Below are 27284 nucleotides of genomic sequence, written 5' to 3' on the forward strand. Positions count from 1 at the left end.
TGTAATTAATTAGATAAAAAAATAAATCGCTTAACAGCCCTTTTTAATATATTTAAAAAAGTAAATACTGCAGCCATTCCTCCAATCTTCAGTGTCACATGATCCTCCAGAAATCAATCTTATATGCTGATTTGGCACTTAAAAAACACACGGTTGTGCTTCTTAATATTTTTGTGAAAACTGTGATACAATTTTTTTTTGTTTCTTTGATGACTGTAAAGTTCAAAAGAACATAATTTATTTGAAACAGAAATCTTTTGTAATGCCTTGTCACTTTTGATCAATTTAATGATTCCTTGCTGAATAAAAGTTGTTGTTTTTTAAACTGTACTGCCCCAAAACTTTTGAACGGTAGTATTTCAAATATAACAACTTACTTTCTCATGACTTATGGATTTATATTATCTAATGCAATGATACTTTTCATCTGGTTTCAAAGACGAGGCTTAAGTCTAGTCCTAGACTAAAATGTATGTTTGAGCTGTTTTAACTGAGGGAAACTTGCACTTACTAACGTATCTAAAAAAGTCAGTGCCATTGTTAAGTCACAAGTTGCACATCAGTTTTTTTCTAAGGCATGTTTATAAAAGCAACTTCAAAGTTCTAATTGAACTAAGGTCTAATCCTGACTTAATCGTAACCCTGTCTGTTAAAAACCAGGCCATAATATTTTAAGTGTGGCTAAAGTGTCCAGATAATATTAGTTACAATTATCAAATACCTTTCCAAAAACATACACATATATATATATATATATATATATATATATATATATATATATATATATATATATATATATATATATATATATATTTCCAATCGCCCAAAAAGTCTTTCAAAAAATGACAAACATATGGTTATTTCATAGGATTTGCAAATGTTGCTGGCACTTGTCAGATGTGGTTAGGATCTAAGAGTCTCCATGCAGTTTCTCATTAATGTGAGTTGAAGGGTAAAATCATCTAACATTGGGATGTGTGACATTCTCCACAAGGGTAAAGGCTATTTTAAAAATAAAACAGAACAGATTGCTGCCTCAGATACAAGTATGAGCATTAAGCAGGCATTTTTTCCCCTTATGCCTTACTTTTGTGCTTTTCCAGTCGGTCATTGATGAGCTTTTTTGGAGCAGAGCGGCTCTTTTACCACAAATAGTCAGCGAACATATTGACAAATAACAAAAAAGGGGAGAAAATGCATAAAATGTTTCTGCTAAGCTCCTATTGAATTAGCATAACACAGCCACCCTCTGCTTTGGTGCAAGAGAGAGATGACAGACTTTGTGTTCACAAAATTGCTATTCAAAGGTTGTTTTTCCACCTAGAAACACTGTGATGGAGACGCTGGACGAAAATATGAGTGCAAGCTGCTAAACCGTTATAGCACAGGCTGACAAAATATAACCATATACCTCAGATGAATGTAGTAAACAAATGATTAAACCATCATTAGCCGAAGACACATCAAAACAGCTATTATGTTGTCATGCTGAACAAAAGCATAAAGGGATGTCCTTAAAGGTACAATCTGCTTTCGTTTCATGTGACAGGCAACAATTACCCATGAGCAATAACAAAGCCTCTTCATATCTGTTAACTCCTCTTATACGTTTCAAATGCAAAGCTCTGTTTGCAGCCTCAAAGCTAATAACTACAGGGACAGTTTGCTTAACCAAGAGCAAAAATAAACCATTGCAGACCAGATTGGATTCTGTATCACAAAACATTCTGACACTTAAGTCTCACGTAAAAAATGTCATTGCACTATATAACTGTATATAAACTACCGCAGATTCCTCATAAAATCAAACTTCTTTCTAATGCAAAGATATTCAATCATTTTTAAAGTGCCCCATTATGCTATTTTAAAGGTACCTAATTTTCTTTTAGTCTCCTACAATTAGCTTACATGCATCCGAGGTAAAAAAAAAAAATTCTTGCATTTTCTCATAATACACACTGCAACATCAAATCTTTTTTCACAGTGTTTAAAATGGTTTGAAAAGCAATCCGTCTCTCTAAACCCCTCTTTTCCGAGAGCCTACTCTGCTCTGATTGGTCAGTTGGCCCAGTCTGTTGTGTTTGGTCTAATGCTTACAGTGCGTGTCAGAAATGAAACAGCCATTAACATATCTTAATTTCAGCTCTGGATCTTCCTCAGCACTTAATACACAGTGATACGAATATCAACAATGCCGTCGGTTTTTCCATTTCAATTCCAGTCCGAGTCCTCATTCTTTGGAAGTGCATGCAAAGTGGATTTGCTTTCGCAGCGCCGAAAACAGCATCTTCTCGACATGTCGACAACTCTTCCAGGCCTCAGATACAACTACAAGTTGGGTTGAGACATTGCTTGCCGGCAGCCAATGAAGACCAGACTAGCATTATGCAAATTTGTTACAAACCTAAATAGGTTTGTGCAGGAAGAATTACTGACAACTCGTTTCAGGAAGAATTGTTTTTTTCTTTTGGGAGACACTAACTTTTGCAATAATTTTGCAGAGCTTTTATGTTCACAAACAGCTACGGGTATATTACACCACTGGCCTGACACATGCCTAATGCAATATGCTGAAAAACATTCATTAAAGAATTCACGAAGTCGGCAGGTTCATCCTGGAACCAAACACACATTCATCGCTAGAGTCTTGATAGTCTCTCCATCCCAAGGCACTTGACAGACAATATCAGCCTCACCGGTTCAATGGAGCAGAGATTGTGTGTGTGTGTGTGTGTGTGTGTGTGTCTGTGTGTGCGTTTGTGTTTGTGTTTGTGTGTGTGTGTGTGTGTGTGTGTGTGTGTGTGTGTGTGTGTGTGTGTGTGTGTGTGTGTGTGTGTGTGTGTGTGTGTGTGTGTGTGTGTGTGTGTGTGTGTGTGTGTGTGTGTGTGTGTGTGTTGAAGGAAGGAGTCTGATACGTCCAAGATGGAGTGACTCCTCATGGCAGTAAAGAACCATCTGTTCCTTCATCAATGTTCTATGCTCAATGAAGAAGGAAGGGTAATATTGATTTAGTCATCCGAGAGTTAAATAACATCATGAAGTATTCATTAATGGTGCACTGACCAGAGCACACTGGTACATGCACAGAACACCTTACTTATAAAAATAATAATAAAAAAAACCCCAGAAGTCTTACTTTTCGTACACTGTTAGAAATTACCAGGATTTCACAATAATTAACAGTATTATTTTACAGTAACTTGTTGTAATTAAGTTTCCCTGTAATATCCCAATGAATACCTGTAAAAACTACAGTATCCTTGGATTTTAAAGCATTTAACTCTTATTTTACAGTAAAATCTTGCAATCTAAAACCTGCTGTTATATCACAACAAGGTCTGTAATATTACAGCAACACAGTGAAAAAAATTAAGGATTTCACAGCTTTAAACTGTATTATTACAGTGAAATATTGTATTGAAATATGCCTTGGGAAGTCACGTGATATAACCGAACTGTTTTGAACTGAAGGCTCCGTTGTGTCCCTCTTCTATTCCAGGCTAATACAATGTGCTTAGTAGTAAAAAAAAAAAAAAAAAAACCAGCAATGCATGACAATGTTAAAACTAATCAAAAGGTGTGGTACATAAATGTACAATTGATACAATACGCTAATAAAAATAATATAATTCATTATAATAGCAACAATCATCATCTATGGAATCTAAATAGTGGCAAATTTCTGTTTTTAAAATGTATTCTGTTTTGAGTTGCCTTCTTTTAAAAAAACACCATATATTGCCTTTATTAGTAAACCGTATATATATATATATATATATATACACACACACACACACACACAGTATATAGCAAATAAAAAAAAATTATAAAATATTTATCTAATAACATGTATACTACTGTTCTTAAGTTGGGGTATCTATTTCAAATAAATACCGTTCTTTTGAACCTTGTAGTTCCTGAAAAAAATGCATCACAGTTTCCACAAAAAATTAAGCATGCAGCACGACTGTTTTCAACATTGATAATAAGAAATCTTTCTTGAGCAGCAAATAGGCATATTAGAATGACTTCTGAAGGAATGATTTTGCTCCGCTTATTCCGCTCAGCGCCGCACACTCAACCCCGAATGCCCTTTTATGCTGGTTAGAGAATATGTGAAATAAGCAATATGTCTAAGGTTACGGAATTCAAATTGTTTTATTGTAGTTGCACACCTTATAGGTCTACAAATTCACAGCAAACACAAGTTAAGAACGAAGAAGAAGATATTGAAAGGGAGTGTGGTGAAACTGAGTTAGCAAAGATTCATTTTATGAAATAGTCTGCGAAGTTCTTTGTCGTTCTTTGCTGTGAGGAAAGCATCTGATCATAGTAATGAGGATATGTTTGCACAAGCTCTGCAATTCGGCATTATCCAGTCAAATCACATCACTTATTTATACCACTTTACAATATTGCTTTAAAGCCACACACATCATTACGGTTATCTATAGGCCTACTGTAATTGAGACATTTATTCAAGAAATGCATTACAAACAAAATATATATACTGTAGTACAGAGAAATTTCATGTCGGAGCAGGATTTAAGCGAACGTTCTTTTACCGGTGAGCGTGAGTGGTACATGAGTGGAGCAGAGCTCACTGGCATAGAGAGAACATTTCAAAAACATTTCAAAATTTCTTACTGGCATTTTAACCGACACACATTTTTCTGCCTAAGGAAATTTCCTTAACCTATGTCTGTAGACCAAATCTTTATGCCAAGAAACAAAGCTACAAACTTCAACAACCAAAAAAAAAAATATTGTGCAGCTACATTTTTAGACAACATGTGTGGTCAGTAGAGGCAGTAAAAGAAACGCTCTTCAACTACATTAAGTTGCACATTACTAACCACATTCCAAGTTGCGCTCCAGGAAATAAGTGTTTCCTCGACTTCATGATCAAGCTCACTTTCACTCCGTCTGTCCTAACACTTATTACTCAGTGTGACTGCAGTGAAAAGAAAGAGAAATGACTCTCTCTTTTTTTTTTTCTTTGACCAGAGAGAGAGCAAGTGAAGCAGAGTGGCAACCCAATTACCATACTATCACCATGGCAATTTACAGCAAGTCACTTATGAAATTGTTATGAGGCGATAGGAGAGCTAGCCAGCTGCCTTCTGCAGAAATGGAAGATCAAACGTTCTGTCTCGACGCTGCACTGGTTACCTGATCAGAGGCGTTTGGGTGTGAGGAGGGGTGAGATGGTCTCTAAAAAGTCTAAATGAATAGATGTCACATCAAATGTTCTTTACCGGGTCAGAGCTTTGACACAAATGCGCTGTGTTTTTCCCTCACACAAGACGCACTCTGATATCCAACGAGCCGTGGAAAGCCCGGGCTTGGGCACTGACAGCAAATTTTCGCCTGCAAGAAATGGCCGTTCAGGTTCTGCTGAGAAACAACACACATACACGGCTAAAGTACCTCTGTGGTTGGCAAAGACTAATATGAAGTCAACACTCCCAAAACAGGAGTGAGTCTGGGCAGAGGTCCAAAACCTCACGCTGGTATAAACAGAAACTGAAAAGCACACAATAGCATCACACACGAATACCTGTAAATGAAAAAGGCTTGATTTTGATGGCAGGAAATGCACCGTACGGTAGCTGTCTATTCTGGGAGTTGTTGGCCCAAATTTAAATATATTTTTCCCCCTGACATGTGGGATTTATATATATATATATATATATATATATATATATATACACACACACACACACTACATTTAAATAAACATAATTTGTTTAAATGTATGAATTTCACAATATTAACAATTAAGTAGAAAAGTAGAAAGAGTAAAACATATATATACATTATATAGGGTCAAAATATCCATTTGTGCCTAGTTATTGAAAGTGCTTATATTATGCTTTTTTGTTTTGTTTTACAATATAAAATATTCAACAAAATTGTATAATTGTTCTGAGCACATACCTTGAGTTCTTGAACTATTTGAAAACAGACTAAAATCTTCCATACAAATATTGTTACATTTTCTTTATTTATCTATATAAATTTCCTAATAACAAATTCAAGGTACATTCATTTTATTTCCCAGACAGCATTCTGCAAATAAACATTACAACCCTTTAAGCACAAGTCAACATTATTAATAATTCCATTTCGCTGATGAAGCCTTGAGACATCACCAGCGGCATCATTATCATTTAACACAACCCGAGTTTTCCGTTGGCATTATTTCTTTTTAAAAACGAATGAGTGATTTTTTCCTAATTATCGCATTAACCATAATGCGATTATCAACAAATCTGCATTTACATGAATGCTTAAACAGTTTGAGAAATATTATTTTCGCATTCTGGGTCAACACATAAGCACACAGCTTAATGAGGCAAGGATAGTGATTCCAAAATACTCTACAGATCATTGCTTACCATTCTCCCTCGGTAAATATCATTCATCATAGCGGTATCCATTTGAAAGATCTCTCTGGCTCGCTTTCCTTCCCCTGCTGTATCCTTTCCCAGACACCAGAGTGCACATAGTGGTCAAGCCAAAGGTTTGGTGACAGATTGCAGTAGCTGACAGATTCAGAACACATCGGCCAAAGGCTCAAATGAACCTCTGTCCAACACCATCCATCTCTACATTGCACCATTAATGGCTGCCCCTGATCAATGGTCCTCCCTTGAGGAATCACGCACCTATCTCAGTCAATGCTCTCTGAATGTTATTACATTTCAGTTGTTGTGAAAAAGAGCAACACCCTGAAACTAATAGAGTCGCTGTCACTGTTTGACGAAGAATACTGCTATTCCAGCATTTCAGAAATGACATTGAGTCTAGAGAAAGGCAAAAAGAGCTGTGAGATTTTCAATCCAGGATTTTTTTTTTTGTGCAGAAACATACAGTTCTCAACACATACATCCAGGACAGATACATAGTCAAAAGTTTACATACCCATGTGAAAATGTACATAAATCATAAAAATTGCATGTTATTTTTGTTTAATACTGTCCTGAATACACTGTTTCACATAACAGATGTTTACATATGGTCCACACGACAAATAGTTGAATTTATAAAAATGACCTTGTTAGTAAGTTTATACCCTTGATTCTTAATACGGTCGTATACCTGGATGATCCACGCCTGTTTTTTTTATGATGGTTCTACACGAGTCCCTTGTTCGTCCTGAGCAGTTAAACTCTCCAATGTTCTTCAAAAAAATCCTCCAAGACCTGCACAATCTTTGGTTTTCCAGCATCTTTTGCAAATTTGAACCCTTTCTGACTGAATGATTTTGAGATCCATCTTTTGACACACACAGAACACAGGACAACTGAGGGACTCACACACAACTACTACAAAAGCTGAAAACATTCACTGATGTTTAAGAAGGAAACACGTGCATTCAAAGTTTACTTTTTGAATTGAATGATCAGTGTACTTAAAGTAACATTATGTTATAAATAAATAAATATGTAAATAAGCAAATAATCAATTAAATAAATAAGCAAATAAATAGAATATTTGAAAACAGAAAAGGCAATTGGTAGATTCTGAAACAAACACAATGAAGTTATAATGCTTCTGTTAATCAGCCAAGTGGGCATAGTTATTGATCAACATTCTCAAGATGGCCAAATATTGGCTGATACATTAAGCAAAATTTACATTTATTCATTTAGCAGACACATTTATTCAGACTGATTTGCAAATAAGGAATATACAACCAAGTAGTTACATAAGGAAGTAGTAAGTTAGTAACTTGTGCTGTAATACAAAGTTCCATAGGTTCCATTATGTTTATATACATAATTGAAGAACATTAGAAGAACATTCTTCGGATGAGACGTTAAACCGAGGTCCTGACTCTCTGTGGTCACAAAAAAATCTTGTCTTTCGAAAGAGTAGGGGTGTAACCCCGGCATCCTGGCAAAATTTACCCAGTGGCCTCTGTCCATCATGGCCTCCTAATCATCAATGACAAAATGACAGAAATATGTGTGCAGCACAACAAAGTTCTTTATAAAGGCTCAGGTTTGATATTACGTTATGGCTTTAACAGCACATTCTAGCTAGTCCACAATTCCCAAAGCTGATAAAATATATGAAATCATGATGTAATATCATATAAAACATACTGAAATATCAAAATATGCTCAAAGGCTACTTATATGGACTACTATAATGGTGCATTTTCATTTTTGGAGCCACATTCAGCCTAATACCTCCATTATCAGGGAATTCAGTGTTTGTTTTCCCATGTGTTTGTTCATTCCGAATGCATCCTGTCTCTCACTACAGTCATGTTTGCTCTAAATAGCATGCTATCCCCACCCTCAAAGTGTCAGTAGTGTTTTATATCTCACATATGCACACACACACACACATACACTCTCCTCTGAGCCTGCAAAAAATGAGTGACAGGAGAGATGTCATCACACATGCTGCCGTGGTAACAAAACAACACCAATCACCTTCCTGTGCTGTCGTCTACAGTCTGAGGTGGAAAGGAAACAAACACTCTCGGATTCAGAATCGTATAAAATATAGTGCATGCTCCAAATAAAACAAATTCTATTTTAACAGGACTGCATTACTGTATTAAAAAATCGGTTTAGTTCAATTATGGTGCAATTTTTCAAATGTTACTTTGAGATTTGAAGGTTGTACATCTCTGAGGGCAATGTTTTAGGATAGTTCACAAAACAAATTACCCATACCAAACACATTGTGTTATTTTCCAAGGTCCAGAATAGATTTCCAACCAAAAAAACACCATGGCAAAAGGCATAAAAAACCTCCATGACTAGCTCTGACTCATTCAAGTAAGCTGTTACAGGTCAAGGTGAAATATTGCCAGCATTAATTGTTAATCGGCCAAATTACAATGAGTGTTAAGCAAAGCTGCTGCTAGCCAGAGGTGAAATATTACAATTATGAATTCTTAATAGTCTAAATTGCTTTAACTGAGGTCTGTTCAAGAGTCATTAACTTACTGAATGGTAGCTGTTGGTCATAATTAATTCATATTTGAAAACACCACATCGCTCCCTGACACTGAACATTTTGTTTTGCATAATTTAACCAGCATCACTTTTCTAGTGGTATAACTGGTCACTGTGGGTCACCAGACAGGGATTAGACTGCATGTACGATATGAATGCTAAATTACATCACAGCAAAACAGATATGCACAGGTAACTTATTTTAATTTATAATAAATTACCATCCACTTTTGAGTGGATGGGTTTTTTCAATTTCTTTCTTATATTTAGTTATATATTTAGTTTTTTAGGACTTCAAAAGATATCACACAACAAATACCTAATAGTGACTAATTAATAGTAATTCAGCAAACAGCTCAATAATCCAACAACTCCAACCACATGTAATAATGCATGCTGGGAGCTTGCAGACACTAAACCAATTATAACCTTTTTTACACTCTTTTAGGTTTGTTGGTACAAATTTCAAGAGAATATTGTTAGTCCAACATGTGCTATTATGTAGATGTATGATAATTCACATTTCTAAGTATATCTGACTCAAAAGGCCACTGTATGCTGGATAAAATGTAATTGCAGTGTACAAGATGAGTCATCAATATTTTTGGTCCATTTTCCAGGAAGAGAAAGTCAATTATATTTAAAATGCGTACTGTATATCTGCTTTATTTTAGGAGTACTCTAGCATGCAGATGGTTTCCGAGTAAACGAATAGGCCTATGGAGGAAAATTCTGCATCCATGGGTTACAGCCCTTTAGGCAGATATTTAGACATTTGACTTCACAAACACAGAAATCTATGTTGATGCATTATGTAAAATCAACACTGGAAATAGGACAAACATAATTCTTTTTTCATGTGGTAACATACTGGTGCCCTTATTACTGTTGAAGTAAAACAGTTATCTGAATTCAATTTCCTGAATTTTTTTTTTCAACATTTTAGAGTGGAACGGTATATTTTTAATCATTTATCATTATTATTATTAATTACATGATTTCACTCCACAAAGACAAGACAAAAGCATTTATTCTTTGCATTAATGTGTACCAATGAATAATGTACAGAACATGAATATGAGCACTTAGCATGTTATGAACTGACCGAATGGACAGATAGAAATAATTTTAAATACTGTATTAAGTCCCAGTGTCAAACATTAAATTTCACTTAGGCCAAACTACCTATTGGGGGGGATAGGGTTTAGGTTAGGTAGTGGAAATCAATGAAGGGAGGAGGGAACCAACAACCCTAGAAATGCACAAAACCTGTGGAGCATCTCTAACAATACTTCTCTCGCCTCCTCCTGTTTTGCTAAGGATGTCTGCTCGTAAATGTCTTCCAGGATTGATATCGTATTATTACTTGCACTTATTGAGTGGGTAGTTTCAAAGGGTCAGTTATTAAAGCAAATATCTTTAATTTACGATTTGAGGCCATCAATCTGTTCTAGTAATAACAGCAAGGATCTCCTTATTAGAGCTGAGAGAAAAATAGAGTTTCCTGACATATCCTCAGCTGGGTAATAATATAACTGTGCTCAAATCATGAAATGCAACTCTACTGGAGGTGTACAAACGAACCATGAGAAAAAAAATACCTTGCATTATCATAGCACCGCAGTTAACAGAGTGAAATCTAAAAAGCAATGTGCACATTCAAAATCAATTGATTTCTTGTTTAGCCTAACTATGCAATATTACTTTCAATATAGTAACTTTAATTGACAGGCTACATAGTGGATGGTAAATTAAAAATACATTTATCTTACATGCACTCTTCAATAAAGCAGGGAAAGGTTACACCCACTGAAAAGGTTAAAATTCATCTAAAAAATCCAAAACTTATTTAATTCAGTCCTTAATAGCAAAAAAAAAAAAGCACCTGTCATACTTATCAAAAAAATTGATGGCTACAATTGCAGGGTCCTAGAATGCATAAATGTGAGGTTTAAAAAAAAACAAAGAATAATTTTAAAGTCTTCGTGATGGCAATGCTAACACTGTTCTCAGCGAGGCCTGCTAGACCGCTGTCAGCACTTCTCTGCTAATTGCCACCCTCAGTTAAAACCATTATGATCCCCTTTTATTCTGCTCAAAATATAAAAAAATCATGTTGATCAGTAAAAAGACTGACCGCCAGGAAGTCTCAATGGCTACTAATGAGATGCTAGTCATGGGTAAAGGCTTGTCGTATGAGCTCTGGGGCCCGTTGCATAAACAAAGCCATTATGTTAAGATAGTGTCTTAAGTTCTAGTATGACCCACTAGCAGTTAGTCAGGGGCAGTCATTCTTACTTTTCGGTATCAAATTGTACTAATCTATGTTTTTATGTAACTGATTTTAAAAAGCTATGAACAGTCTTAAAGAAAAAAAAATATGTTTAACTTAGACTCATCATTATGAGTTATAATGATGGCGATAATGACATTGACTATGACTTGAAACAACAACTTGTTTAAACAGTGAAAATGTGAAATATGTTGAATGTAAACTGATTACTACTGTTGCTATAGGTTTGCTTAAAATTATATACTTACAGTTCCAGTGCAGTTTGGGCACACCAAGCTTTACTATTACTATTGTCCACTCAACACTTAAAGGGATAGTTCACCCAAAAATGAAAATTCTGTCATTAATTACTCACCCTCATGTCGTTCCAAACCTGTAAGACTTTTGTTCATCTTTGGAACACAAATGAAGATCTTTTATTCACATTTAAACATTAATCAACGAACATAAACAGAAGCTCAACCGAACCTGCTTGACACACGAGAATCAACCTCATTGGTTCTTGCAGGAGCTCAAGCATGCTGCGTAACACGAGAATCAATCTCATTGGTTCTTGCAGAAGCTCAATCGTACTACGTAACTCGAGAATTAACCTCATTGGTTCTCGCACGTCAAGCAAACATGCTTGAGCTTCCATTTACAACAACTAATGTGTGAGTTGATCAATGTTTACATGTGAATAAAAGCCTAAATTCATTCTGTTCATCATATAAAGTGATCGAGTCTCTTCAGAAGATTTGGAGTAAACCGCTCAATTCATATGGATTAGTTTTACGATCTCTTTTTGAACTTTTTGAAGTGTCAAATTGGTAGTTGGGAAGCTTTGAAGGGAGGGACAGAAAGCTCTCAGAATTCATTAAAAAGATCTTCATTTGTGTTCCGAAGATGAACGAAAGTCTTACGGGATTGGAATGACATGAGGGTGAGTAATTTATGACAGAATTTTAATTGTGGGGTTAAATATCCCTTTAAGAAACGTCAATTCAATTCTATTTACATACCACTTTTACAATGGACATTGTTTCAAAAGCAGCTTTACAGAAAATATTGCTGTAATAAATAACAATATGGAAGTTAATTATGTAGAGGCCAAAAAAATATCTATTTATCAGCTTCTTATAAAGTACCCTCTATCTACAGTAGATGAGCTCTGCACACTCCTGGGATGCTTTTTAAACCATATTAAAGGACTTCACATAAAGTATATGCCAGAATGCTGGCTGGTTTCCCTTCACTTCTTTCACATTTTCAGTGTTGTGTCAAACAAATGGTCAAACTTCACCCAAAGCAAATGCCATCTATGACAACTGAAACAATCACTACTTGCATTAAATGTCACATGTAGTACTTTAAGTCAAACTATATAAAAATGATTTGAGGACATTTATGCCATGTCTGTCTCTCTACTCTATCTACTCAATCCATCCTATCTACTCTATCTATCCTATCCAACTATCTATCTTATTTACAGTGTCAATTGCCTTAGTCTATCTATCTATCTATCTATCTATCTATCTATCTATCTACTCTATCTATCCTATCCATCTATCTATCTTATTTACAGTGTCAATTGCATTAGTCTATCTATCTATCTATCTATCTATCTATCTGTCTGTCTATCTATCTATCTATCTATCTATCTATCTATCTATCTATCTATCTATCTATCTATCTATCTATCTATCTATCTATCTATCTATCCATCCACCATGTCTTTACTCCAGTATACCGTGAGATGTGTTCCATGTGGTCCAGTGTCCCGGAGGAAACAATGCAGACACCAAAATGTCACAGTCCAAAAACAGATGTCTTCCTCCTGTCTTTCCCTTTCCACAAGCTATAGCTACATTATTCTACACAAAGTGCACTGAGGCATGCACAATTTCCCTTGTAGACATGCAAGCCCACACTAAATTCTGCAGTCTGTGGCAAGCCAGCCAACATGTAAACGAATATGGAAATAACTTTAAAGATTAAAAAAAAAATGTTTAAAATTAAATTTACCTGAACAATACCAGCAAGGAACCCTCATGAAATGTATAATAACTACCCAGAAACTCTCAAATACCTGGAGTGAATTATGAAATCTACTAGCAGGGGCTAATACCATGCTAATGAATAATGTCAACCATTATTTTTCTGGACAAAGAAGGTTATTATACAAGTGAAAGTGTTAAAGTGTAAGTGGGTATGTGCAAGTTAACCTTTTTGTTTTGGTGATCTCATGAAATTAAAAATTCAATTCAGTTTGGGGCCATATTTCATCTGAACATCAACATAACATTATTCCAGAAACCAGTTACCTCTATAACTTTATGACCTGCATGGTGTATCACTTCAAGCCCTATATCTGAAGAAAAGAAACCAGCTGTCAGATTAAATCTGATAATCAGTTCTTGCAATGTGGTTTTCACGCCTCCATTATTCCAGCGTGCGTTGCAGAATCTCCCCCTGCAGCTACTGACTAACAAATCAGAAAATGCTTGATTGCTGTGTATTAATATGGAGACGCATCTATTTAAGGAGAAGAGGAGGGAAACATTCCATCTAATCAACAGCAAGAGATGATCTTATTGTTTTATGATTCCTATGGAGAGATTTTACATCGATGCATCACATCAGCGTCTTCAAAATCAACACAGGAAATACAGTACAAATAAAATATCAATTTTTTCTCCAAGAGTGCAATAAGATTAAGAGGTGAGCAAGTGGGAAATTTCTCAAATATTGCTTTGAGTTTCACAAACTGAGTTCAGATATGCCAAGACACCAAAGTCTGTAATAAAAAGTCAGAAATTTCAATATAAACTATTTCCCAACAAATTCTTCCAAGACCAAATGATCAAAGCTATTAATATCAATGCCAAATTTTACAGCTCTTACTGTAGTAGAAGTATAGCTTTTTAATGCCAGGTCAGCATCTGATGCTATCTTCATGGCAAAAAAGGATTTCCAAAAAAATATACAAGAGTTTAATAAATACAATAAAAATAAAAACCAAACCAAAAGTACAATACAGCAGTTAATATTATAAAAGAGGTTTGTAATTCTAAAACCTTTTCTGGTAAAATCTTACTAAAGTCCTTAAATTAGCTTACTACATAAAAATGTTGTCTACTTGCATGAAACATGGGACAGTCCAATAAAATATTGTCTACTTGCATGAAACATGGGATAGTCCAATAAAATATGTTTAAGAGAAAAGGGGCTTCTTGCAGTTGATCAAATCTTGTTGTCAACAGTTGTTTCATTTGTATCTAAGGAAATACGGTTGACAAAGAGCACAATTAGCAATGGCTAACTTAACTTATTTTTTTAATAGTATGACAGTAGCTCAACGTTTATTCAACGTAATTAAATAGCTTTTCCAGTATCAAGTGACTTTTTCCAATAACTAGCATTTTTTCTAACAAATTTTTCAGTCTAGTCCATTTAACATTGTTTAGGCATTAAAAACAAAATGGGTTGCCAATGGGTTAAGAAAAGTGTAATTCAAGTTATATTGTCTGAAAAATATTCTTTATTTACTTGTTTGTTTGTTTTTGCTTGTCTAGGGATTTTATTTTATTTTAATGATGTTATGATATTTTTACTGGGGACAAAAGCAAACAAAAAGGAAAAGGATTTTGCAGTGCATTTTCAAAGCAGCCTTCTCAACTAATATTTGAGACAGGTCTCAAATATTTCCTAAAAAATAAAAGATCTACCTTTGAGCAACATTTTCTCTTGATATGCACACATTTAAATTGTCCATGCTTGTTGGGGAGACCCCAAAAACAACTATGACATTTCAATGCATTTCTGCAAGTTTTTATGTTTTTATTTAGTTATTGAAGTTGCCAGATTTTCCCTCATTCCCTCTCCCTCTGTTTTTGTCATCTCTTGCCATATCTTCCTCCCAATGTTACCCCGTCTCTCTCTCTCTCATGACTAACTAATGAGTCCTGGCATTGCTGTTGTCCCTGAGGTGTTATTGGGCTGATCTGTGCTCTCTTAAGGGTGTTCTGAGAGGTTGACTCTCCAAAGCAGCAGGAGGCACGCACTTCTCTTAAATAGCGGGGCTAAAGAGGTTTGTTTACTGGGTAACACCTTGGCCTGACCTCCTAGAGCCACTGGGAGTTACTCTGTGATTAGTTCTGTGCTAGCCTGGAGCTGAGGAGCCAGCATCGGGTGGAAAGCCACTCTCTCCCCACCACAGGGTGAATGATTGGGCAACTTGCTCTGTAATCAATCATCCTTTCTACCTCCGACATACCGCACGTACACATTCAACGGGAAAAGGATGAGGCCTCCTAAACTTGTTGCTATCTTTGTCACGGTACCTGAAAAGCAGCATGATTTTATTTAGAGTCGGCCTTTGACTTGATAACAGGAGATTAATTGTCGCTGTTGCTTGGCTTTTCCCCAATGGGTCTTTGTGGCTTTCGGCGAACACAGAGAAAGGAAGACACAGCCTCACTAGGATATATGCAGCTAATGTCTGTGTGTGTATGTGCTCAAACACGACTTTCTCTTTCCGCTCCTGGTCCACTACGGTTTGCCACTCGGCCCATGTGGACGGGGTCTTATTATTGCGATTGTATTCACATCTTCCACCTTTTGCCCAGGGTTCTCCTTCACGTTGTCACTTTCTCCTTACAATGACATTTCAGTGACAAGCCTGACACTTTCTCTTCTGGCTCCCTATTGGCCTGCAACTGGGCTCCACTGACCTAACGCTGCACTCCCATCAAGAGACTTCAGAAAGAGAAATCATAAAAGTTATCACTTTTACATCTAAATGGTTTCTCCTAGACAGGAGCAATGAGAGTAAATGGAGAATAGATCTAGGGTTGCACAATTCATTGGAATAAAAACATAATGCTTAGTGGCTTATTTCGTAGTTGTAAATAAAAAAAAATGATTGGAGTACAAATTACAAGAAACTACTACTACTATTTCAGACTTTCATAAATTGACATTTCTTTGTTATTATTTGTGAAATTTACTATCAATTTCTGAATGAAAATTGCTTCAAAGTAAAACCAACAACAATTGTTTTTTTTTCATCAAAATGCAAAGGTGTTATATTTATATAGGCATATATAATTACATGAATATATGCGCTGCATGTTTCAGAGTTAAGAGCGACTCCAGTGTTCTTTTACACACAAGCATTTGGGTCACTTATAACTTGTAGCCTATTTGTAATGATAGCTGCTTATAAATCAGCTGCTGTCAACAAAAGAGAACCTTTTACAACAGTAATAGCTTTGCTTTTATTTCTCCTATAGTAATCTGAGACAAAGTTGATACTGTAATGAACCATAATCACAATCTCAGATCCATCTCAAAAGCTTAGAAGGACTAACATATTGAATATTCAGCAGCTTGAAACTCAAATATGAGAAATTTAAGCTTAGATCTTTTTGTCTGTTTTCATTCAAGCTAATGCCAACAGAAAATTTTCATTTAAGCTAATGCCATATTATTTTTGAACAAGGTCAAGCAGATGGTTTCGAAAACAAGTGACGCACGGTTGTTCAACCCCAAGTACAAGGCAACAGTTGTCTATGAATTTCCAAGAAAAATGGACTTCAGAACCTGGGGATCAAGCTCATTCTAAGCTAAATGCAGCAGTTAAGTGGGCAACATCTGAGTTGATAGTCTGTTTTCTGTAATGCTTCCCATTAAAGTTAATGTGTATGTTTATATTTTTGCATGCAACTCACCAATATGGCTGCGATGTGTTGAGGCCAGGCTCAGCTGACCCCAAAGAGACAGCAGACAGATGCCCAACAGCAGCAATCTCCTGCCCACACGCTGCAGTTCCCTCTCCCGCATCCTACAAACACACACACAATACATTGAGGCAATTATTAACATATGATTCAATGACATATGGGAAATAACAGTCAGTAAACAGCTCATTTATCTTAAATACACCATCAAACACATGGAAATAAAAGTACTATGGTTTAGTAATGCTATCAAATAGTAATACTACAGTACTTTTATTTTAGATAACGAGGCTAGTTGTCACATAGGCTATATCTAGGATATTATAGCATATTTAGGCAACAATATAATAGAAGTAGATTTTAACCGTAATTTTTCATAGTTTTATTGAGGAAGTCTGTCAGATATATTGAAATGAAATTCGTAATTCAATTTATTAATTACAATATTTATTAGCCAAAACAGTGGTTTGATGTTTTTGCATAATATATAAGTTTTGCTGTATTAACAATCATTGTTTATCTATTGTTTTTCCTTTTTAAATTGAACTGAAAAACCTGCTAACCTGTTGTTGTTGTTTTGACAACACAATATTGTTTAAACCATTGGGGCATGTTGTCACAAAAGGTCGAGATGTGTTTGGTAATAAGGGTGGAAATGTTCAACAGCTTTTTCTAGCCTAAAATCAGGTGTGTGCAAGCACTGCAAGATACTCATGGTATTTTTTCTACAAGTGACAAATGTTTACATTAAAACGGCAATTTTGATTTCTTGTTCATTATAATGTAATGCCATGCTACTTTTCTGTAGGGAAACATTCTCATTATACACCATTTGGCAAACAAACAATTTTACAATTCCCCTTAATTGCCTCAAACACCCAGAAAATAGCCCATTTACCATTTAAATGTCAGATCAAATATCCTATTTTACTCTGAAATACAGTCAGTCAAACTACAAACAACATGACCCATAAATCCTCAAAATGCGAAATCGTTTAGAACGCACCAGACACAAATCCAAACAGCCATTAATTTCCTCAAATATCAGCCATCCTTCAAATGTGTTAGCGAGTGACACAATCTAGCTTTTTGGTGGTGGTCCGCTCTTGTCTGGAAAGCACCGTAATCCTGATATACTATCAGAGGCTGCAGGCCAGTAATTCCCTCTCTGTCTCTGAGGGGTCCGGAGAGACCAGAACACACAAAAGCAATCATCGTGCCGACATGCCAAGCTTGTCTTATACTTGTGGAGCGGGGACAACAGCAGTATCACAGGCATCTTTTCATGTCTTTTGCCAGCATCTCTCCTCAAATTACAGCAAAGGCGGGAACCATGTGAGAGGCTGGGAGCCTGCATGTTTGGCAGAGACTGTGAGGCTTTTCTGCATATGTTCAGCAGTAAGTCAGACTCTGGAGGTTTCCCTGTCCCTCATTACACTACACTAAAAGAACGTCTACGGTTACGTATGTAACCCTCGTTCCCTGAGTAGGGAACGGAGACGTTACGTCGGATGACGACGAATGGGGTTTCGCTTAGAAAGCCTATCAACTTCGAGTATTACAAAACGAGCCAATGGCAAAGAAATGCCATGGGTCTGCGGAATTTGCATGGCGTAACTCCGCCCCACCTCGTGGGTATAAAAGGAGGAAGCCGGCAGCAAGCAGATATGTTTCTTCGCTGAGGAGCCAAGACTGAGCTCAGGCGATCCCCGCGGTACAGCGGAAAGTGGCAGGCAGACGTAACGTCTCCGTTCCCTACTCAGGGAACGAGGGTTACATACGTAACCGTAGACGTTCCCTTTCGTTGTCACTCCGAGTTACGTCGGATGACGACGAATGGGGTTACCAGTCTAATCACGCCACCTTCTCAGCTGTCTTCCAGTGCCCTGCGTAAATCGAGATCCCTGTCAGCCTGGACAAAGGACTCCATATAACACAGGAATACCAAGGTACACTGGGAAGCATATCCCAAGCTTAGGGGAAGTATGCAATTAATGCCAGCCCGGAGGGGGGGGACTTAGAGAATACACATATGACCCGAAGGAAGCATATGGAAAACACTGGGGTGTCCAGCCGCAGGTGGAATATTTCAACCCCAGGGGTGGCAAGGTGGCTTGCCAAGGGAAAGACACACGCTCAGAGAGGCTTACAGTGGAAATACACATGTGGGGGTCGCTCAGAGGAGGGACCATGCACACGGGAGGCACCTAGCCGACGCACAGGCAATAGACACTGGCGCCGACGTCAGGAGTGCTGGAGGAGCTCAGGGCTTTCGGAGAAGCTCACCTGAGGAAAATATCGCACGTATCCAGTCCGTGGAGTGGAATGGCGAGCAAGCGAAGACACCTGAGCGGGTCCGGTACTAGCTGGTTGAAGCGAGTACACGAGAGGACACAGGCTCCACTCGGAGATTATAGAATCTGGCGAATGTGTTAGGTGTCGCCCAGCCTGCAGCTCTGCAGATGTCTGTTAGCGAGGCGCCATGCGCTAGAGCCCAAGAGGACGCCACACTCCGGGTGGAGTGGGCAGTCACACCAAGGGGGCACGGTCGACTTTGCTGCTGGTAAGCCAAAGCAATGGTGTCCACTATCCAGTGAGACAACCTTTGCTTGGAGAGAGCCTTTCCCTTCAGCTTCCCACCATAACAGACAAAGAGCTGGTCTGAGGTCCTGAAACACTGCGTTCTGTCTACATAGGCGCGGAGAGCGCGTACTGGACAGAGCAGTGTCAAGGCTGGGTCTGCCTCCTCCGAGGGCAGCGCTTGCAGGTTCACCACCTGGTCCCGAAAGGGAGTGGTAGGAACCTTGGGCACATATCCAGGCCGGGGTCTCAGGATCACGTGAGAGTAAGCCGGCCCAAATTCCAGGCACGCTTCGTCAACGGAGAATGCGTGCAGGTCCCCAACCCTCTTGATGGAGGCCAGTGCAACCAGGAGCGCTGTCTTCATAGACAGGAACTTAAGCTCGACTGATTGCAGGGGCTCAAAGGGAGCACTCTTCAGGGCAGTTAGAACCACTGAGAGGTCCCAAGAGGGAACGAGAGGAGGACGAGGAGGATTCAGTCTCCTCGCTCCTCTCAGGAACCTGATGATCAGGTCGTGCTTCCCCACCGACTTACCTTCGATGAGGTCATGATGTGCGGCAATGGCGGCAACATAGACCTTCAGGGTGGAGGGAGACAGCCTTCGCTCCAGCCCCTGTTGAAGGAAGGAAAGCAAAACACTGATCGAGTATCTCCGGGGGTCTTCTCGGTGAGAAGAGCACCAGTTGACGAAGAGGTTCCACTTCAACGCATAGACGTGTCTCGTGGACGGCGCTCCAGCGGAAGTGATGGTAGCCACCACCGCTGGTGGTAGGGTACTCAAACCTGCCTCGTCCCATCCAGGAGCCACACGTGGAGGTTCCAAAGATCGGGACGAGGGTGCCATAGGGTGCCCCGTCCCTGAGAAAGAAGGTTCTTCCTCAGAGGGATCGGCCAGGGAGGTGCTGTCGCGAGGAGTACTAGTTCGGGGAACCAGGTCCGGTTGGGCCAGTAAGGGGCAACCAGAATGACCTGCTCCTCGTCCTCCCTGACCTTGCGCAAAGTGTGCGCAAGAAGGCTCACTGGGGGAAACGCATACTTGCGGCCCTGCGGCCAGCTGTGCGCCAGAGCATCCGTGCCGAGCGTGCCCTCGGTCAGGGAATAGAACTGGGCGCAATGGGTCGAGTCGTGAGAGGCAAACAGATCTATCTGCGCGTCCCCGAACTGGTCCCAAATCAGCTGAACCGACTGGGGATGGAGTCGCCATTCTCCAGGGAGGGGCTGAAGCCGTGAGAGCTCGTCGGCTGCACAGTTCAGCGCTCCGGGAATGAAGATGGCTCGAAGCGACCTCAAATGCTTCTGACTCCATAGGAGGAGGTGGCGAGCGAGTTGTGACATACGGCGGGAGCGTAGACCACCTTGATGGTTGATGTACGCCACAGTGGCGGTATTGTCTGAACGGACTAGTACGTGTTGACCCCTGAGCAACGCCCGGAAGCGGTGCAGGGCAAGGCGTACTGCCAACAACTCGAGGCAATTGACATGCCACAGCCGCTGGGGTCCTGTCCAGGAGCCCGCAGCAGCATGTCCATTGCACATGGCGCCCCAGCCCGTGGTGGAGGCATCTGTTGAGACAACAACATGCCGGGAAGCTCGTGCCAGGGGGACACCGGCCCTGAGAAAACCGAGGTTCGCCCACGGGGTGAAGAACTGACGGCAGGTCGGAGTAACTGGTACTCGGAACGTGCCGTGTTGCCATGCCCACCTCGGGACTCGGTCGCGAAGCCAAAGCTGAAGCGGTCTCATATGAAGCAATCCGAGCGGCGTGACCGCGGCTGCAGATGCCATATGCCCCAGGAGCCTCTGAAAAAGTTTCAGTGGAACCGCACTCTTGCCCTCGAATTGTCTTAGGCAAGTCAGCAGTGACTGCGCGCGCTCGCTCGTAAGCTGCGCGGACATGGCGACCGAGTCGATGTCCATACCGAGAAAAGAGATCCTCTGCACGGGGCAAAGTTTGCTCTTCTCCCAGTTGACCCGAAGGCCCAGACGGGCTAGGTGCCGAAGCACTAGGTCCCTGTGTTCGCAAACCTGATCTCGAGAGTGAGCTAGGATCAGCCAGTCGTCGATATAACTCAGGATGCGAACCCCTTGTTCTCGAAGGGGAACAAGGGCCGCCTCGACGACCTTCGTGAAGATGCGAGGAGACAGGGCTAGCCCGAAAGGGAGAACCGCGTACTGGTATGCCTGCCCCTCGAAAGCAAACCGGAGGAACGGTCTGTGTCGAGGAAGAATGGAGACATGAAAGTAGGCGTCCTTCAGGTCGATCGCTGCAAACCAATCCTGGGGCCGTATGCATTCGAAAACGCGTTTGGCGGTGAGCATCTTGAACGGCATCCTGTGAAGGGAGCGGTTCAGCACGCGCAAGTCCAGGATTGGCCGTAACCCACCGGTTTTCTTGGGGACAATGAAGTAGGGGCTGTAGAAGCCGGACCTCATCTCGGCTGGAGGGACAGTCTCGATTGCACCCTTCGCCAGCAGGGTGGCAATCTCTGCTCTCATGATAGGGGCATTGCCACCGACCAAAGTGGAGCGGACTCCCCTGAAGCGGGGAGGAGACCGTGCGAACTGAATCGCATAGCCGAGCCTGACGGTACGCACGATCCAGTGGGACAGACGGGGAAGCTCTAGCCAGGCTCCCAGGAACTGAACCAACGGGATCATGCGAGCCACAGGCGTCCCCCCGGAGGGGCAGCGAAGCGGAGTAACTGGCCCAGATGTGGACGGCATAGCGGCCCGGAGAGGGGGCACAGTTAGCAACCGCGCCCTGGCAGAGGGGGCCAGGGGAGGACCAGGCTGGTCGTCCCGCGGGGGCCTGCTCTGCCAGGGGTCTGGCGACAGAGGGGGACAGCGGCGAAGCGGTCCGTGGACGGCACGCCATGTCAACCACCTCTGGGACAGAGGGGGACGAGGAGAGCACGGCTTGTGGGCGGCGCTCTGTGATGTCCGAGAACTCTGTGCTCAGAGACGGGAGAATCAGCTCTTTGGAGAATAAGGATTCTTCCCCGGCCCTCCCCGGGGAAAGGAGTGGTCCTGCTACCAACTCCTGGAAAGAACTGAGTCCCATCTCTAAGGAGCCCAACTCAAGAGCGCCGCTTAACCCGGCGTGTAGCGGGGTGCGGGGCTGGAGAGGACTGTGGCGTCCGACCGCGGCCTCCAGAGCCGACCCGGGTGAACGGGCGGGGTGGGAGCCGCGGGGGGGCGCCCTCGGCAGTGGGCAGACTGAGGGATCTGAGCGGACGGCGGGGCCGTCGGGACAGAATCAACCTCAGTCTGCTCCATCGCCGAGGTGCCCGTCTCACGAGCGCCGCTTAACCCGGCGTGTAGCGGGGGGCGGGGCTGGAGAGGGCTGTGGCGTCCGCCCGCGGCCCCCAGGGCCGGCCCGTGAACGGGCGGGGTGGGAGCCGCGGGAGGGCGCCTTCGGCGGTGGGCAGACGAGGGATCTGAGCGGACGGCGGGGCCGTCGGGACAGAATCAACCTCACTCTGCTCATGGGCGGCTGAGAGCTGTTGGGCAAGCCCTCAACCGCACCGCCGAAGAGGCCGACCTGGGATATGGGAATGTCGGACAGACGGGTCCGCGCGACATCCAGCACATCAGACAGGTTCAGCCACAGACTGGTGAGCATCACCTGACCCAGGGAGCGTACGGCCACTTTCGTCGCTCAGAGAGCAAGGTCAGTGGCGGCGCGCAGCTCAGTGAAGAGCCCTGGGTCAGTCCCGCCCTCGTGCAGGTCCATGAGCATCTGGGTCAGGTGGACCAGCAGAATGACCATGGCATGCAGTGAGGCGGCTGCCAGTCCCGTGGCGCTATAGGATCTCGCCACAAGCCTGGACGAAAAACTACAGGCCACGGGCGGGTGCTTAGGACTGCGCCGAGAAGAAGCACTCTGAGGACACATAGCATCGCAACAGAGCGTTCAGCCGGGGGAACCCCAGTGTACCCATGGGCAGCGGCCCCATCGAGGGGAGGAAAGGCGGATGAGATCAGCGAGCGGTCCCGAGAAGACAAGGGGGTCTTCTTGGACTTCGAGATCTCATCATGCACGTCCGGGAAGAGAGGTATTGGGGTTTGCCGTGGACGAGGGTCGGCGGCCTTACCCAAAACCCATCGTCCCAGGAAAGCATGGTCGTCATCTCCGGATCAGACTCAGGCACAGCCGTATGCACACCGGAAGGTGGCAGCTGTGACGAGCCCTCACTTCCAGAAGACTCAAACCCACCTAGTGATGCTGCAACAGACATGGCATCTTCCTCTGTAGCTTCAACTGAAACACGCGGGCCACCAGAGGGTAGACTCGCGGGAATCAGCAGTTCACTAGCGGGCACCGTCATTGAAGAGGGGGGCTGGGGTCACGGACACATAGTCGGCGCCTAGATCCAGACCGTAACCCTCAGGTCACCCTGGCCACCAGCCGAAGATCGGGGGGTGGATGAGGGGACTCTCACTCTTGCGAGTTCACCGAGTCTCGACCTATATATGACGCGATGATCACGTTCCCAGCGAGAACATGAGTCACCCACGAGCGCTGTTCAAGCATGATCAAAGCCCAAACACACTAGACAGCGCTCGTGCCCATCAGAGTCCGATACCAGTCCGCTGCAACCAGAAATGCACGGGCGAGCCGTCTTTAAAAAGACGTGCCACGTGTAAGCTCTTTTAGTGAGAGAAAACTCAAGTGTTGAAGCACCCGGGGAGAAACGCACCGACTGGCAGACCACTGCAACAGATCAGCAGGAAGCACGCTCTCGCCGTAGATCGCCGTCACACCAACACTCGAGGTACTCGTTTGTAAAGCTGACAATTCAGAGATGGCTTGTGGAGAGAAGAATACACTTGGCTCCGAAGCGAAAACATATCTGCTTGCTGCCGGCTTCCTCCTTTTATACCCACGAGGTGGGGCGGAGTTACGCCATGCAAATTCCGCAGACCCATGGCATTTCTTTGCCATTGGCTCGTTTTGTAATACTCGAAGTTGATAGGCTTTCTAAGCGAAACCCCATTCGTCGTCATCCGACGTAACTCGGAGTGACAACGAAAGGGAACACTGGTTTGGCTTTTATGGCCGCAGCAGAAGCATGCGAATAACCTAATTTGAGGTTTTGATTAAGGCAGACGTTTTCTGAATCAGTACTATTTGATTAGAGAAAAAGCCCTCAGTTGCATTTTGTAAGCCAAAAAAATATCTTATACATGTTAATGAACACTACATTGATATATATATATATATATATATATATAGAGAGAGAGAGAGAGAGAGAGAGAGAGAGAGAGAGAGAGAGAGAGAGAGAGAGAGAGAGAGAGAGAGAGAGAGAGAGAGAGAGAGAGAACCAGATTTTTACAGTAGTGCTTACCCATGAAAAACTGACTGACACAATGTAGGGTGTTCTGGGTGGTTGCATATTCCTGTGCAGCTAATAGACTTCTGACTGGATGCCAGGGTGTGGCTATGCAGTTGCAGGGGATTTCTAGACGATTGCCGGGGCTTTGCTATTGAGTTGCTATGCGGTTGCTATGCGGTTGCCAGGGTGTTCTGGTGGTGGTTAGGGTGTTGCTATGCAGCTAGTGCATAGTGTGTTTTCACCATGTTACAATGAAGTTGCTACCAAGATAACTTGGCTAATGTTGTGGCAAAAGCAACATTGACTAAAACATGATTTTTCTCAGCTTTTTGCTCAAAGACTACGTCAGGATCGGATTCAGAATGATGATCAAAACATAGATGGAGCAGATCGAGTCCATCAACACCCCCTAATGCTTGCACAGTCCTGTAGCTCATCCTGGGTCGACATTTCATTCAGTAACATTAGGCAGTTTTGATGTATATGCTGTTTAATGTTGATGATCCTGTTATTTTACATATGCATATATGATTACATATGATAGCACTTGTTTCTGCATCTTCTTCGCATGTGTTTTGATCAGGAGATTCAGTACTCTTTCAGAAGATGTGTCATAGCGCCCCTAACGTATAACAGTGAAAACAAGGAAAGCCGTACATTTCCATCAATGGCGGAGAAAGAGTTAATAATGTTCTCAAAATGTTAGCACAAAAACATTACTTAAACATCATTCATGGAATGTTTTTTCCCCAAAAATGTAGTTGGATGATCGCGTAATGTTTTTTAAATGTTACTACTTGTTTCCGAACATTTAGAGAACATTCAAAAGTAACGTTTCCATCATGTTTTCAAAATTATAAAATGGAACATTCACATAAACAAGAAAAAAAACTTCAAAACATTTAAAAAACATAGTTTTTAGTACATTGAAAAAATAATATTTTCATAACTTAATAGGAACATTGGCAAAGCGTTCTTAGAACATACTTTTGTTAGCTGGGTAGTATGTTGCCATGGAAATCATGCAGTTTGCAGTAGAAAAGGTGATACAAGTTGCTTCAAGTTGCTTGGTGGTTCCTTCCGTTTGTCCTGTGCCACATGACCAGGTGATCGTCATGTGACTAATTGATTGCTGTTTAAAAGAACTCTGATTGTGTTTGTACTCACACCCAGATGAACGCGTAGGTGTGCCGTTGCTTGTCACCTGTTTTTAAAATTTAAGCCATGAAATAATTAAGGCTTTGTTGACTATGCTGATTTTTAGCGAGCTCTGAGTGGTTGCCAGTAGAGCTGCATGATTCTGAATAGGGAATCACGAGTTTCAAACAGAGATCACGATTCTCACACGATTCTGAACGAGTTTCTGACAAAATGTTAATCGCTGCAGTTTCTTTAAATTGTTTAATTAATCTGAATTATTTAAAAACCTCGGTTTTAATGGATGATTCAGTGACTCACTCATAAATACTTTACGTGTTTCATTACTGGATGAACTGTTTGAGTTTTGAATGTTACAGTGTGATTTTGTCAAAGGTTTAATAGACAGGTAAATCCTTGTCACTTAAAGATCACGTGGGTGTTTGAATAGAGATTGTGGTCTTTTAATGATTTATTGTGTAGCTTTAGTTGGCAGGATGCTGCTATGTAGCTGCTATGGTGTTATTAAATGGTTGTCAGTGTGTTCCTATGCAGTTGGTAAGGTGTTTCGAGCTACGATGATGCTTGATTATGGGTGTTCTGACTGGGATGCTTCAAAGACATTCTTATGCAGATGAAAAAGTATTCTGAGTGATGAAGCATGTTATTAGTGTTGTTGGTAGGATGTTGTTACGCAGTTGGTACATTCGTTTTAAGTATATTCGTTTTAAAATGCTGTTGCCAGGGAGTTGCTAAGTGGTTGCTAAGTTTTTGCTTCACTGTACAGTTTTCCATTTTGATTGTTCGCCAGGTGCAAAACATCACGTCTGTAACGAACACCTCTCCTCAAGAAGCCACACAATTTAAAAAAAAAAGGTTTAATTCATGTTTTGAACAGACTTCAAAATCCTACATGAAATAATAACATCGATGATTGCCTAGCAAACAACACTAAAAAATTAAATATGTGCTTTTTAAAACTTGATTAGAAACTTATGTGTGCAAAAACTATCATCACCCCAGCGTCTTTTCTTTCTCTCTTTCCCTCATGCTTTCTTTCTCCCACCCATAAGCACAATTAGACTCTCTGTCCGCAATAACCGCACAAAGCCGATGGGCTTCACAAGCTTATGAGGTCGTTGACAAGTCACTGGAGTTGAAGTATTGAAAACACACACACTGTAAATAGCTGACGTCGCCCTGCATTCACCCAAAGGGCTTGCACATATTGATT

General features: G+C 41.3%; 1 protein-coding gene across 3 annotated transcripts in view; it reads right to left on the reverse strand.

Moving 5' to 3' along the window:
- tafa3a (TAFA chemokine like family member 3a) overlaps positions 1–27284 on the reverse strand; it is a 114841-nt gene that overhangs the window by 12723 nt on the left and 74834 nt on the right. For 2 of the 3 annotated variants that reach the window (XM_077197983.1, XM_077197985.1), the window contains exon 2: positions 16986–17098. In XM_077197983.1, the coding sequence (XP_077054098.1) occupies positions 16986–17097 (112 nt within the window). In that variant the 5' untranslated portion in view covers position 17098. Of the gene's footprint in view, positions 1–16985; positions 17099–25900; positions 25978–27284 lie in introns of those variants that run through there. The other variant, XM_077197986.1, reaches the window with a different exon arrangement.

This window comes from Siphateles boraxobius, unplaced genomic scaffold (genome assembly GCF_051911475.1).
Source record: "Siphateles boraxobius isolate OS27281-9 unplaced genomic scaffold, OSU_SipBor_1 41, whole genome shotgun sequence".
NCBI lineage: Eukaryota > Metazoa > Chordata > Actinopteri > Cypriniformes > Leuciscidae > Siphateles > Siphateles boraxobius.